Source organism: Prosopis cineraria, unplaced genomic scaffold, assembly GCF_029017545.1.
Source record: "Prosopis cineraria cultivar Desert tree isolate PC_DT_omini unplaced genomic scaffold, ASM2901754v1 PC1616, whole genome shotgun sequence".
Lineage (NCBI taxonomy): Eukaryota > Viridiplantae > Streptophyta > Magnoliopsida > Fabales > Fabaceae > Prosopis > Prosopis cineraria.
Genome location: NW_026556941.1, coordinates 14,236 through 29,343, shown reverse-complemented (window position 1 = coordinate 29,343; position 15,108 = coordinate 14,236). Strand labels below are relative to the sequence as shown.

At 32.5% G+C, this 15,108-nt stretch overlaps 1 protein-coding gene across 1 annotated transcript; it reads right to left on the bottom strand.

Moving 5' to 3' along the window:
• Positions 1-507: 507 nt before the first annotated feature.
• LOC129300488 (kinesin-like protein KIN-12E) lies at positions 508-11,000 on the bottom strand. The gene is given in 23 exon segments (XM_054939061.1): positions 508-1,153; positions 1,155-3,030; positions 3,230-3,309; positions 3,401-3,466; positions 3,705-3,767; positions 3,877-3,921; positions 4,009-4,069; positions 4,344-4,579; positions 4,893-4,997; positions 5,086-5,238; positions 6,090-6,155; positions 6,423-6,486; positions 6,645-6,703; positions 7,489-7,576; positions 7,697-7,771; positions 7,910-7,980; positions 8,090-8,179; positions 8,291-8,383; positions 8,655-8,768; positions 9,322-9,441; positions 9,639-9,722; positions 9,817-9,972; positions 10,522-11,000. Coding segments are annotated over 23 exon segments (4,338 nt in total). The 5' UTR covers positions 10,783-11,000; the 3' UTR covers positions 508-841.
• Positions 11,001-15,108: the final 4,108 nt, after the last annotated feature.

Here is a 15,108-nt window from a genome sequence, read left to right as displayed (position 1 = left end):
AGCAAAACCCGAGATCATATATGCTGTTTAAAAATAATAGTAATTACTAATTTTAAACAAGAAAATTAATCATAAAATTTTAACTTGATTATAACTTAATTTATAAATTTTAACTCAGCAAAATTCAGTTTTATATAGTTTTTAATATTTAAAATATTAACTTTTATATTTAAAAAATAAATTAGAAGATTATATATATATATATTATATCAAATTGAAAGTTTTAGTAACTTAAAATATTAGTCCCTAAATGTCAACATAATTTTAATTTTTGAATTTTAATTTTAAGACATAAGACCACTATTTTAAATGGTTTAAATTATAGAGACTAAGTTTAGTGAATCAAAATTAAGATTGAATTATCACCAAAACAAAAATATAAAGATTGAATTATACTAAGTCAAATTCAGAAATTGAATTACAACTAATTAAAATTACAAGAATTAAATAATTAACTTTTTCTTTCAATAATATTAAAAGTTTAAATTTATTACAATTTATTGCTGTTGAAAATTTGATAGATAAAATTTTTTGTTCCTTTAATTGCTCCTCTATCTGGATTTCACTTCGTTGTCTCAATCAAACTCAGCCAGCAGGTGCAAAATTGGAAAGCGCAGTGGGGGATTGAAATGAAGCTCTGTACTCTATACATCATTGCATCTCATGTTGCACAAAACATAAATGGGATCAATTACATCGAACCAACAGAAGTTTGGTTACTTTACAGTAGCATAAATTAATGAAAAGGTCAATGTCAGAACATGTTACAAATTAAAAGTGGAGGATAAGGTAAGTCATACTGTTTAGACGCACAACAACTTTGTCTCCCAGACAGACACCTTTACATTTTGCATTTCCTCCTCCATTTTTCAAGCAAGCATGAACTAGACGTTGAGGCTAGCAGATTGGCTTTCTTGCTAGAAGCTATGGCTCTAGCTGTCTGTAATTCTACGATTCTTCCAAATCCCATCTGTAACTCTTCCTCCAGGATCTTTATCTCAGCCTGCTTCAAATCTGATTCAAACACACATTCCTGGAACTCAACGATCATGGACTCTATTTCAGTCATCCCATTGTTTCTAAATTCCAAGAGCATCTCCTTTTCACTCACCACTCGCTGAAGTGCTAGCTCCTTTTCCTCCGTTTTAACTCAAAATTTCTTGTATTTCCAGTTGAACAACCTGTATCTGCTCCTCTAAAGTTGAATTCTTTTTCTTTAGATTTCCCAGTTCCTTTCTTGTGATGCCAAGTTTTTCCTGAGACAGCCTTATCGCTGCTTGCAGCTTGGTTATTTCTTCTTCCTCTGATTTTAGTAACTCAGTAGCTTTACCACTCATATGCCAGTTTTTCTGTGAAGAGTCTATGTTCTGGATGTTGTCAATCGCAAAGAGAACCTTTTCACCCTCCCGCTTGCGGTTCTCTTCCTCTAATAGGGATTTGGTGAATGCAATGTTTGCCACTAGTTCAACTTCAGATTCTTGGTTCTTCTTTTTGGCATTCTCTACCCCAAGCTTGCATGCTTGAAGAGAAGCCAATTCCTCTCTCTTTTTGTCAAGGCATCTCATCAATTCACATACAACGGCCCTTGCTTGTACTTCCCGTTTCTCAAAATAAGAAAACGATGGGGCAAAGTTTGACAATGAATAGTTAACTGCAGAAAACTTCTTATCAACTAGAGTTCTTCTTTCTTGCGCTTCTGACAGCAGGAGTTTTAAGGATTCTATCTGTTGATGCTTAATCTGGATGTCGCTTTCCATAACTTCAATTTCCCTGGAGAGCTTATCAACCTCAATTGTTGCCTTCTCAGCACAATCTAGCGCTGCTAGAGTTCTGACAACATTTGAAATCTGTTCTTCAACTCTCTCAAGTTTCTTTCTAGCTTGACTTAATTCACATGACAGCCCCTTTGCAGTCAATACTTCAATATTCATGTCAGAGTAGACAGGAATATCAACCTCATGATTCACTCGAGATTCCTTGATTGAAGTACTCCCCTCCAGTAAAACTCTTTCTTTGACGTGGCCAGGAAGTTCACCTGATTCAAGATGGTCATTTTGCTGGGGGCTGGTCTGACTTGGCACGTTGTGTTCATCACACACTATACACAAACTAGAACCAGACAAAGTATCCAAGCCTTTACTTTCAATTACACCCTGCATTTCCTGGAAACCAGTTTCTATACTTGAGTCTTTTTCCCCCTCATCAACTTCAACAAGCTTTTCTGGGCATTCCATTTCCCTTTTGGATTCAGCTCTTTCATGTACACAAGATGAAAGGACTATTTTAAGATCATCCCTCTCTTGCATGGCTCTTTCATACAAGCTCATCAGTTTTTCATTTTCCTCATTCATTTCCAGTAGTTGATGCTGGAGATTCTCAATTACTCTTTTCATCTCAGTGTCCACTTCTCTTGTACCTTCAGGAGAACAGCCGCCATTAACCCGGGCAGCAACTGCTCGAGCATCCTCAGCTTTATTTACAATCCTGTTATTACTTTCAGCAGCAACCTGTTGATGCAGGAGATCATTCCTCTCTTGCACGGCTCTTTCATACAAGCTCATCAGCTTCTCATTTTCTTCATTCATTTCCAGTACTTGATGCTGGAGATTCTCAATTACTCTTTTCATCTCAGACTCGGTGTCCTCTTCTCTAGCTCCTTCAGGAGAACAGCCGCCATTAACCTGGACAGCAACTTCTCGAGCATCCTCAGCTTTATTGACAATTCTGTTATTACTTTCAGCAGCAACCAGTTCGTACAATTCAATTAGCTTGCTATTATCCTCGATCAAAACTTTAAGCTTCATCTTGAGCTCATCATTCTCCTTTGATAAAATAATAGCTGTCTCATGAGCCTCTGCCTCTCTTTGACTTGCAGCAGCAATAGCATCCACCATTGCTTTCAATTCCAGTTGATCATTGATGCTAATGATGGGCATATTGCATGATGAGGGAATCTCCATCTCCCGGCTTCCCTCTTTCATGGCTTGGAGCTTCTCTTGTTCAAGTTTTGCTGCCAAATCATCCACTTGCCTACAAGATAATAGTGGATGGATAATTTAGAAACATCGATCTTCAAGGCAAAAAATAAAGAAAAAGAGCAATACGAAGAAAATATTATTTCAAGAGTCACTCTGTCAAAACCAAAGCCATTGTGGGGTCACTGCATAAGGAATTGAAAAATAAGAGAGAGAGGAAAAGGGGAAGGGAAACTGGGAGAAAGCGCAAGTACCTTTCCAACTTTGCTTTCTCTTCAAGACAAAATTCTAATTTCTTACACATGGAGTCCATTTCTTCTCGCCTTTGGATCGCCTGCCATTGATAAATTGATGTGATGTCTGACTTGGACAACAGTTTGACCAATAAAGAAAATCAAGTTCAAATAAATGAGATTTATCTAGACCTGCATTTTGAGAAACTCATTTTCCTCACGATTAGAAGACTGCAAAGGTGATTTTGGTCCTAACTCCTTTGGTCAAATATTAGCAAGAAATAAATTAGTCAGACAACAAAATGACTTCGAAAGGTAGCTAAAAAACTGAAGGGTTTTTTTCTAGCTCAAAAAAAATGAGCAGATTACACAAGAATGTATTTCCGTTAAAAAAAAAAAAAAGGACTTTCCCAGGTCTAATTTTAGCTCAGATAGTCTAAATCAATTTTAATGGATGGACATGTTGACAACACAACAACAGAAGACTTCATCTTACCTCTTTGGAAATAAGATTCCCATCCCCATTTGCCTCTTCCATCACCGAGTCAGAATTTGTTTTCTACGACATTGGCGTTCGAGTAGGTCAAAAAGAGAGTACCGACCACTTATAGACATGTAAAAGAAATGAATTCATTATTCCTAAAAACACAGAAAATATGAACCACTACCATATCAGCTTCGTGCATTAGTTTCCAATCTAGTGCTTCCAACAACTGCACACAGTGGCAAACAGAATCAACACAGAGGAGAGGTTGGATGAGAACTTCAAGTGAATTTTGAGGACTTCAAATAAATCGCACCTTGTTTTCCAGTACAATGATCTGTTCATTCATAACTTCCCTTTCACCCTCTTCAAAATGACTTCAACCTATGGAGCAGAGATATATAAAAACTTAACAGAAAAACATACAGACGACACCTTTAGAGCAGAAAAGGTGATAAAAAATATTATAGCAATAATTTGTTTCTGCATATTTTGCGCATTGGCATAGATAACGAGCAATGTATGCATTAGAACTATATCATGTATTTAAAATTGATTTTGGTCCGGTAATTAATAAGAACTTGCTTTGTTTCACAAAAAAAAAAAAACACTAACAAAAGAGGATTCACAGTGTACAAAATAAAGACATGCCTTCTAATTTCTTCTTTTAGTCGCAAATTTTCCATAGCAAATCTAGTCACTTCTTGATTTCGGTCCACCTGGGCTCGCAAGACCTCAATTTCTTTCAAATGCTCCTCTTTCTCTTTCAGCAAGTGTGCCTCAGCAGAGATCTTTCCAGAAGCAATTGCTTCTAGTCTCTTTATTCCAGCTTCTCGAAAACGAAGCCTCATCTTGAGACCCTGAATCTCATCTTCCCTTTGTTTGGCCTGATTCATTCGAGTCACAGCCATTTAATTTCCGTAGAATAACACCATTAATGAACAAGAACCATGAGTATTGCAACTGAACATGTCGATTACTCAAAAACCATACAAAAGCATGACTATAGAGCAACATGAACAGATAACAAATGGCAAAAATTTCCCAAGCTCATTGCTTCATGAAGTATAAAAGCCGACCTATTTGTTTTTCCACTTCCATTCTAATCAGATAGAAAACTGATATACAACAACAACAACAAGCCTCGTGATTAGAAAACTGATATAGCTAACCCATAATATACTGCATTTTTGCACATACAAGTTGCATGGCTGCTTGATTTTCAGCTCGTAGTGCCTGCAATGCCATCTCTTTGTCCTTCTCCCTCCTAAAGGCCCCAACGAGTGCAACTTCATAGTCTCTTTTCTGAAATAGAGACAAAAAACCTCATCAGAGTATACAAAATAATGATAAGCCTGAATATTTCTTAGATATCAAGGAAATAAAAGTGCACCTTAGATATCTTTTTACCGGAGGTTAATGGGCTAAATAATCCATTATTTCCCTCCCATTTGAAGGATCCTGGAGATCCTGGAAAGTTAATGACTGAAATGTCATTATCCTGAGCTTCTCCACCACCTAGACCTTGTAAACGGGATATTTCTTTCTGAAACCCATTAAAAATGAGCAAACATAATTAATTTGATAGATTCCCTATTCAACAGCACATATTTTATCAAATAAATCAGCATTGCTTTATATTCATAGTGAAAATGTTTTTGAAAGTCTACTGCCAATTCTATAGTAAAGTCCCTCTTATGAGAAATAAATGAAATCAGTTCTTATAAAGAAATTGAAAATCAACTATTAAAAATTCATAATTAGCAAAAAAAAAAAAGGAGAAAGCAACAACAACAAGCCTCATTCCATTAGATGGGTTGGCTACATAGATTGCACAATGTCATTATGCTTTATCAACAATCAAATATTTAGATATATTGTTAACTAAAAGGTCTTATTCAATGACTTCGTTGGAGTTTATTTTTGTCTTCCTTTACCCCTCTTTATAGGACTGCAAACTATCCATTCAACCCTCCTCACCGACATCTCTTGTGGCTATTAGTGATACTAATTAAGGGATCTAATCCCTTTTGTTAAATAAATATTTATATTTAAAGAAGTACCCCAACTACATCTTCCGCAAGGCCATTCACGCTTTCTGTTATGCTCAGAACAATTAGTCCTTGGTAATGTGCAATCAGTTAGCCGTGTATTCATTTTCCCTTTTAGTATAAATAAATGAAAAGCAAAAATGCTCTCGCTTTCGATTTTGTGCCTACTTTTTGTAAAAAGTGCATTAATACAACTTTAGCAAGCTCTTTTTTGAACCAAATTACTTACACAAACCAACCTGTGCGCAACCAATAGTCAGAAGCAGAAGGGACAAAACTCATTAGTATGCAGCAAAAGAATTTAGAGCATAACTAAGAAAAGATGAATGAAAATCTGTCCAAGTACCTTTAGTTGTTGAATTTGCATTCTCATGGCAATGACATCTCCAGATGCATCCTCATTTACAATGGCCTGAAGGAAAAATAGAAAATAGTTAGCAGAAACTATAGCAATAGCATGAGAATCTTACTGTCTAATATTAAGAGGACCCAGATGTCAGAATCACTCTACCATAGCTAGTAGCCTTTTAGCATGTCATCAGCTTTTCCCACACATTAAAACAATTAAGTAAAACACTTTCTACTTCCTACTACTAGTGTATTGCAATCAGCTAATAACATAGACTCTCAATTATGACTGCCATAAATGAAGAAGTGCCAAGATAATTTTAAGACATACATTATTCTTAATAAATTTGGCACGCTGAGCAAACTTTAATGTGCTTAATGTTTCCAACGAACAACTGCAAGAAAAGCCATATATGTCATACAAACTTGTAAAATTGAATGACAAATATCGAGGTTGACATTCACTTAGTTTTTGCTACTGGAAGGTACTTTACTGAAGAAAAATAAGACTCTTGTGTAAATATATTTTGAACAAGAAAAGAAGTTCACTAACCAAGTGGAGGGGCTAATATTTGCTATTATTATAGTTTTGGAATTCCCTCCGAGAGAATCCTGAAAGGAAGAGATGAAAAACTGATCAGGCAACTTGATAATTTGCTTCACCTTATTTATCTATATAATTAGGATGAAGTAACTCAAATTGCGTTAAAAAATCAGCATAAGAAAATCATCTTTCTTATGTTAAACCTTATCAAGAGGTTTCGAAATATTATTAGGGCTTGAACCATGAACGTTTCTTTCTTATACTGCCTTGATCAAGTTGTCCAAGATTCCAAAAAAATCAACTTGGAAATTTAGGCTCATAAAAAATTGGATACTGGAATGTCCCATAAACTACAATTTAAAGTGCTCCAACCTTTTGGTGCTTCAAGCAAATTTTTTAAATTCAATCAACAACTTCTAGCTTGGCAACGTAATCAACCAAAAAAAACCCCCACCTCTGTCTTCATGTTTGTTTGTTTGCATGCATTATAAAGTATTTTGCTTCATGTGGTTGAAATAAGAGCTCCTTTGCTGATAATACAAGGGTTTTTTTAATGCAACGTCATTGCAAAAGAAACTTCCAATTTCAAAGTCTTTCAAAGAACTACCTAATTAAAGTTTGATGCTTATTTAATTACTGAAGTTTCTTTCTATACTTACAAAAAGAATTAATAAGTGAACCTGTTAAAGGCTTTGGCTGAAAGTCCATTTGAAAACAAATATTGTTCTTTTTAACCTTATAATTCTCATCCATTCATTTCTAAACCACTAATATTGGAGACTGTAATATGGTTTTGAAGTTTGAACTTCAATTTTGGCAACCTAATTAACTCGATTCTAAATCACAAAGATACCTGAAGCAGAAATGTAAGCTTTGAATCACGGTATGGAACATGGAGTGACTTGCCATTGGATATACTCACTAGGTTCATAATTACAAGGCTGAAAAAACATATCACCATCAAGTTAATTTTATTGGGAGGTAACACCACAACTGAAATGCCTAGTAGATATTCCTATATTGAGAAACAATAATTCAAGATCCTTGTAAGGATAACCAACCCCAAGGTTGAAAGAGACTTATTGATATTAGTAGCTTCCTTGAGACGTTCTCCTTCTGCACCAGAGCTCTTTTGCCTATTATTAAATGGGTACAACATATTAGTCGGATGGCATATTCTAAATTATGAGGTAAAGATACTTGATACTTTTAAATTATTCTCTCGCCTAACATGCACAAACAAACACATAATTGTACACACTATTGGAATTTACCTCTCTGATCCAGCCAAATCAACAAGATTGAGTCGAGCAAACCGATGGTGCGTTACACCTTGAGATTCCCACTAGAATCAAGTAGTTAAATTAATTGCTTATCAACAATAGAACTTGGAAAGAATATGAAAACATTATTAAATTTACACAAAATAACTAAGGAAGCAGTAATATTTCTACCTTACTTTCAATGATGCAAGTAAAGACACTATGAGAACGACTACTAGCACGATTCATATTAGTGGCAGCAACCTTTCTGTTTGCAGAACCCTAAAATAATAATTAAAACAACAACATCAATGCTGTTGAAGTTAAAGCCATCTATAAACAAAGAACAATCTCAAAAGTGAAGATGAAGATGAAGATGAAGGCATTACATACATGCAAAAGTTGTTGAATAACATCTCGAGCACTTGTAACCTCCACTTCCTTGAGATTTTCTACATAAATTCCTTTCTTACTATCTTCTCTTATCTGCCATATGATCAACCAAAATAAAATAAAAAGTTGTCTAAACAAAGGTTCAAGGGATGCAATATAAATGCCTCTCCTCCTTTAAAACACAAAGTAATTTATACATATTATTCCCATGATTTAGAGAGAGAATTTTCAAGGGTAGATTAATAATGGAATTTTCAATGGCAGATGAAGCAATCTTATTGCCAACGTAAGTTTTCTGAAAAGGAGGATGGATATCATAAATGGAAGGAATAACTAAATTATGTAAGAAAATAGCTTCCCATACCTGCAAATTGTTGAATGATGGTTCTAGAAGATCAAGGATCTGTTCATTGTATATCTCCAAGAAAGAACATTTGCACGTAAATTTTAACTTCTCATCTCTCCTGGCCTCTTTTTCCTATTGTAGCAAAGGGATTAAACACAGAAATTATATTGGGAGAATTACTTTAAAGTCTCACACAACAAAATTAATTACTATAATGTCAATTGACAATTGAACAAAGGAAAATGACAACACATTGTGTTGTCAATGTATTTTGTAGTAATTGATTGTATTGAATGAAAAATTTATGTAATTCTCCCAAGTATATTCTTGTATACAAGAACTGTGACAGTTATTTCTAGTCCTAAATCGTGGGTTTGCAAAATAAGTCCCATTTCAGCATGAAATGTGAAAACGTCAAGTTTCATATATGGCATGACAGGAAAGCTTTGTAAAATAGAAAGAGTTCACAAAAACAGAAGTAGATAAGTGTTGGTGATATTAAATAGCATTCTCTACCAACATTGTTTATCACCCTTGTACCAAAAAAAAAAAAACATTGTTTATCACCCAAAAAAACTCCCATGACCAAGATCACAAGTTATTCAATTATGATGCAAGTTTTGTTTGAAAATTAGATCAAAAGCAGTTCCGGAATGCCTGAGGCATCTGCATATTAAAAGACTACCTTCTGGATTCTAGAAAATAAGTGCTCAAAAACTCTTGGTGTCATCCCGCAATTCACACTGTGTCTTCGAGTACCACCCTCAATGTCTCCAAGCATGGTGTGAGTCTTCCCACTTCCAGTCTAGGAAAATGATAGTAATATAAGCAAAATTAAGTTAAATGATCAACACATCAAATCACAGAAGTCTTGGTCCCTTGCACATTGTGGATTTTAAACAGTAAACTCTAATTGTTCAGGATATAAGACATATAATACAGAAATTTTCCTGTCATTTTCTGTGCAGGGATAACATGTGGAATAGCTAACGAAAGACTCACTTGGCCATAAGCAAACATGCAGCTGTTATAGCCTCCCATACAATTTTCTACCATTGGCAAACCAGCTACTTTAAAAAGAGTCTCCTGTTACAATAATAATGAAGGATTACAAGTTTAATGATCAAAGAAGAAAAATGTAAAGCCTGAACAGTGATAAAAGAATCAGTCAACAACATACCTGGCTAACGTTCTCATCTGCAACAAGATCAAAGGTAAATCGAGACTCAGGAGGTCCAATCCAAGTAATTGCCTGAGAACTCTCTTGCCTAACGCATTTGCTGTACCCTTGCAATGAGAGTTCGCCATTGCTAAGGGGGCGGATTCTAATAATAACCTAAGCTCATAGAAGAGAACCAATGTAAACTTGATTAGCTTACATCAAGTTACAAATAAACCACGACCTTAAACTATAACAGTGTTGATGATGTGTGTGTGTGTGTGTGTGTGAGACATGATGCAGTCCATCGACTTCTGATTTTAATTTTACTGCCAGGCAAATGTATTGCATAGCTCAAGGGTTTCCATTACAAGGCAAAATTCTTGCTGTCAGTCACTTATTTGCAGGTGTAATGATTTATTCAGTGAACAAAATTTACCCCTATACATTATGAAACTTTGTATTAACTATTTATACGCTACCAGCCGGAAGCGGACCTCTACAGAAATTAACAGTTCAAAAGTGACGACATTACTTGATATGGATAGTCGTAAATAGAGAAAAGAAGTACCAAAATTATGCTTGATATGAAGAGTTACTCTATAATCGGTAGTAAGATATAAATAATCGTGAATAAACGTAATTACGATACTTGATATGAATAATTACTCCATAAGCGTAAATAGAGAAGGGATTCAAAATGCAAACAACAAAGCCTCTCTCCACCTGCACGTTGTGATCCATCCAGAAAGAAGGATCCTCGCAGAATTCGAAGCTCTGACTCGCCGATACGGCGCTACAGTCCCCAACTCCATCTTCATCCAAATCGTTACTACTTCGAACTGCAGAGCTGTGCACAATATTCTCTTTTGCAGTAGATTTCAGAAGATCTGGAGTTCTCTGAACCAGCGAAAAAGTGTCGGAGGAATGATCCTGGAACCCGAACCTGCTCTTAATAGCACTGGCAGCCTCCGATATGAATGGCATTGTGAAATACTCCAATCAGTTTCGAGAAAACCTACCAATCCAAACTGAAAATCTACTGAAACAACGCGAAAATTAGGGCTTGGAGATGAGGAAATAGGGAGAGTAAGACAAAATTCAGATTACAGATCCACTGAGAAATTGATAAGGGAAATGAGAATCTGAAAACAAAAAAAATCGGGTGAAGTAGAGTAGCAGAGGGCAAGATCCACGGTGGAGAGTTGTTGAGATAAACGGTCTGTATACCTTTTAGTTCAAAGTTTCGGACCGTTTAAGTTCAGAATTTCAAATTTTCGATGGGTGGAGTGGAGCCAACTTTTCCGTAGCGTCCGCATTCGGTGCGCTCAGAAGCAATCCTCACCCTCCATTTCAATCTAAATGGATCTCTGCCATTTATTTAAATTAAAATTTAAATATTTTTAATATTATATTTATTAAAATAAAAAAATAAAAAAATTTAACATTAAATCTGAATTATTTAAAAAATATTTAAATAATTAATTTATAAAATTTATAAATTCTTTAATATTAAATTAGATTATATAAATTATATTAGAAATATTCAAAGTTTATCTAAACAGTTAAATTATAAAATTATAAAATTTTTAATATTAAATTAAATTATTAAATTAAATTTATACTGATAATGAATATATTTATTAAAATTTTAAATTTTTTTATATTTCTTATATTAATAAATATAATGTTAAAAATATTTAAAATTAATTTAAATAAATAATAAAGATTCATTTAAATTAAAATGAAAGGTTAGGATTGCTCCTAATTTAATAAGCAACTGTGCTTATCACGAGGAGCACCGTATGCAAATCGCTTTTCTGTACGAGTAAAATAACCCTCGAGGTCAAGGTACACTATTTTATTGATCAAGCATGCATCTATTGATGGCAATGGACTTTTCTCAAAGCCCAGTAGGCTCTACCTTGAGCTGTATTCCATTCTTTTGTTTTATTGAACCTTAAAAGCTATCTTAAATATAAAAAAATTAGATGAAGAATTAGTTTAAGAGTTAATGATCTGATCATAATTGAATCGTGATCGAATTGAATATAATTAATTTAATATTTATAGATAATATATATACATATATATCACAAAATAAATTCATCCAAAATTATAAAAAATAATATTTAAATTAAAGAAACTTTCTAAATTATCTATACATTTATATTTTAATATTTTATAAGAATAATATTGTCATATAATCTATTTCATTCACTTCATTTTAAAAAAATATTTAATATGATTTTTTTACCACCCAGAAAACAATATTTAATTGTATTAATGTGAATTTTTTATCAAAATTTTTGCATTAATGAAAAAATAAATAAATATTTATACTCCTCCTCTCATTTCAAATTCTTCCGCTGCTCCTCTGTACACCTTTTACTGCTTTTTAATATAAATAATAATAATATTATTATTAAAAATTATTAATATAGTATTATAATATATTATAATATAATAATGGATGGTTCACGTGGAGAGAGAATTTTTTATCCCAAACCTAATACCCTAACTCCAGTCGTCACCTTCAATCCTCCTTTTCTCCATTTTCCTTTGCTGTCGTGACTATTTCTGAAGTGCAGTATATCGTCTTCACAGCAATGGATGATTTTATGACCGATCAGGTAGTTTTGTTGCTGGAAAGACGCATTTTAGGTAGTGGTTTATTAGAAAATACATTCTTTTCTTAAATTTTAATGAATATCTTTCATTTCTTTCCATCTTCACCTTTTCTGTAGCCTCTCCTGTCAAATTCCTTTCTTTTTTTTCTCAGATTCAGGTATTTAAACATTGAAACGTTCAGACCAATCAACCACTCGCTTTTTTCAGTTTTTTGGTTTGTTGATCGGTTGGTCAATTTTTAACCTGTTCATTGACCGCATGGTTCATCTTCATCAACTGAACCAGACTAGTGACTGGTTTACGGTTAAACCGACGATTTGATTCGATTTTTAAAACCTTGCTAGAAATATAAGCTATTATTTTCTCATCCTTATTTTCCATCCCTTTCCTTCATTTTCCTTTCATAACAATAAAGATTAAATTTTGAATGGTTTGGATTTAATTTTTTATAAAATATTTTTATTTTATTTTTATTGTAGTTTTAAAGTATTTAAATTAAATTTTAACATTTTGAATTTGACTAAACATCTTTTCTTATCATTTGACATTTTAATAATAATTTTACAAAATATCAAATCTAAACCACCTAAATTTTAATCTAATAGTTAGAAAAAGAAAAGAATGGAAGAAGATGGGGAGGGAATAGGAGATAATCCTCTATCATCGTTAATAGCAAATTATTCCAATGATAGTATCACTTCCCTTAGTTGGAAGATGTTTGGGTTAATAACTTGTTTTGTGATTATTTGAACATTAATTTTTAAATAAATCCTTTTGATTCACCAGTTAACATAGGAGCTATCACCTTTCAAGGCTCACTAGCTTAATATATAAGGGTCAAGATTCATTTTTGCTCTCAAACTTTTTTCTTGAGATTTATAGGTACTTTGAACTTGATTGTGAGTTCCTTTTGTTTTTAAACATTTGAACCCCCAACATTAATGTGCTTAATGGCCATTATATGGATCCCATTATTTGCATTTTTGAATATTTTTTATGAGGTTAAAGGTTAATTTTAGTCTCTCAAACTTTTTTCTTAGGGTTTACAAGTATTTTGGGCTTAATCTCGGGTCATTTTTATCTTTGAGTGTTTGGATAATTTTTTTTATTATCTCGTCATCCTATCATCCACACACCCAATGGTTCTATTAGTAGGCTCACACTTTACTTAGATAGCATCTTTAATAGTTTTTTTATAATAAAAAATTACATGTAGGTCATAATCTTCTTCCTCTCCCATCTCTCTCCTCACCCACGCTCTCTCCCCTCCAATATGTCTCTCTCCTCCAATCTTTTTCTTCATGCTTTGCAACTTCACAATCATAAATTTATAATTTTTTTTAAAAAATTAATCATTTAATCAATCTACTTTTAATTCAATTGTAAATTAATTTTTAAATTTTAACTCAATAAAATTCAATCACTATAATTTGATTCAGTTATAACTCTAACCTTATTTGGTTTTCTCACATTCCACTCAAAGAGTTCTTTTGCACTTATAGAAAGCAAGATGTTGTTTGGGTGTTATGTTCTACCTCAAATCAACTTTTAAAAAGTATTTTTTAAATGCCCTCAAATGTAGATCTAGAGAAGGTCATAGGGTGAAACTTTTGAAATGTGATCTCTTTAATTTTTTATATAACTGTTATCCCAAAATTTTAATAACTGTTATCCAAATGTCATAAAGTGAGAAGAATAATTTATTAATTAGATTTAGTGATGTTGTTTGGGTATTAAATTCTTCACTTTTGGGACTATTTTTGTATCATTATTTTTTATTTTACTATTAATATTAATTAATCTTTGCTTAAAAGCATAAAACAAACAAATCTCAAATATAATTAAGGATTAAATAATTTTGTTAAAATTAGGGAGAATAATATATAAATCTCTCTAAAATAGAGAAGTGACACATTGGTCCTATAAAACATGATAAATACAATGAGATTCAAAGAGACTTTTTTGATATTGAATTTCTGCGTGAAATTATTTTAATATTTTTTATAGTTTAGAAAGTTATAATTTTTTAAATTATTTTAATAATTAGTAGAAGTAAATTTGCGGATACTTACACCAAATTTATAAATGATATAAAATTAGTTAGACTTTGTTGATAAAAAATTGTGATTTTTTAAATTATTTGTTGTCAAATGAAACTATATTTACGAATGCTTATATTAAACTTATAGATCATGTAAAATTAGTTAGATTTCATTTATTGAAGAAAATTATTGATAGAAAATTGTGATTTTCTAAATTATTTTAATAACTTGTGAAATTAAATTTGTAAATATTTATATCAAACTTGTAAACAATATAAAATTAATTGTAAATAGGTATTAAAGTAATTTCACATAAAAATTTAATCTCAAAAAAGTCCCTTGAGACCTCATTATGATTATTGCATCTTGTGAGGTTAAATTGTTATTTTTTTATTTCAAAATAATTTATCTATTATTTTTCCTTGAGATTATGTTGTTAGGAAATTATCAAAATGATGAACTTCGTTTTTTGAAAAATCAGTTACCGCACTAACGACCAAAGAAATGCTTCGAAGTCGCATACATAACCACTAAACTATTTTTTCTTTTTAAATAGATAATACAAAATGTCATATATAAAATAAATCAAGTTTCCAAATCAAACATGAGTGAAATTGTGATTTCAGCAAGCGTTTCTTTA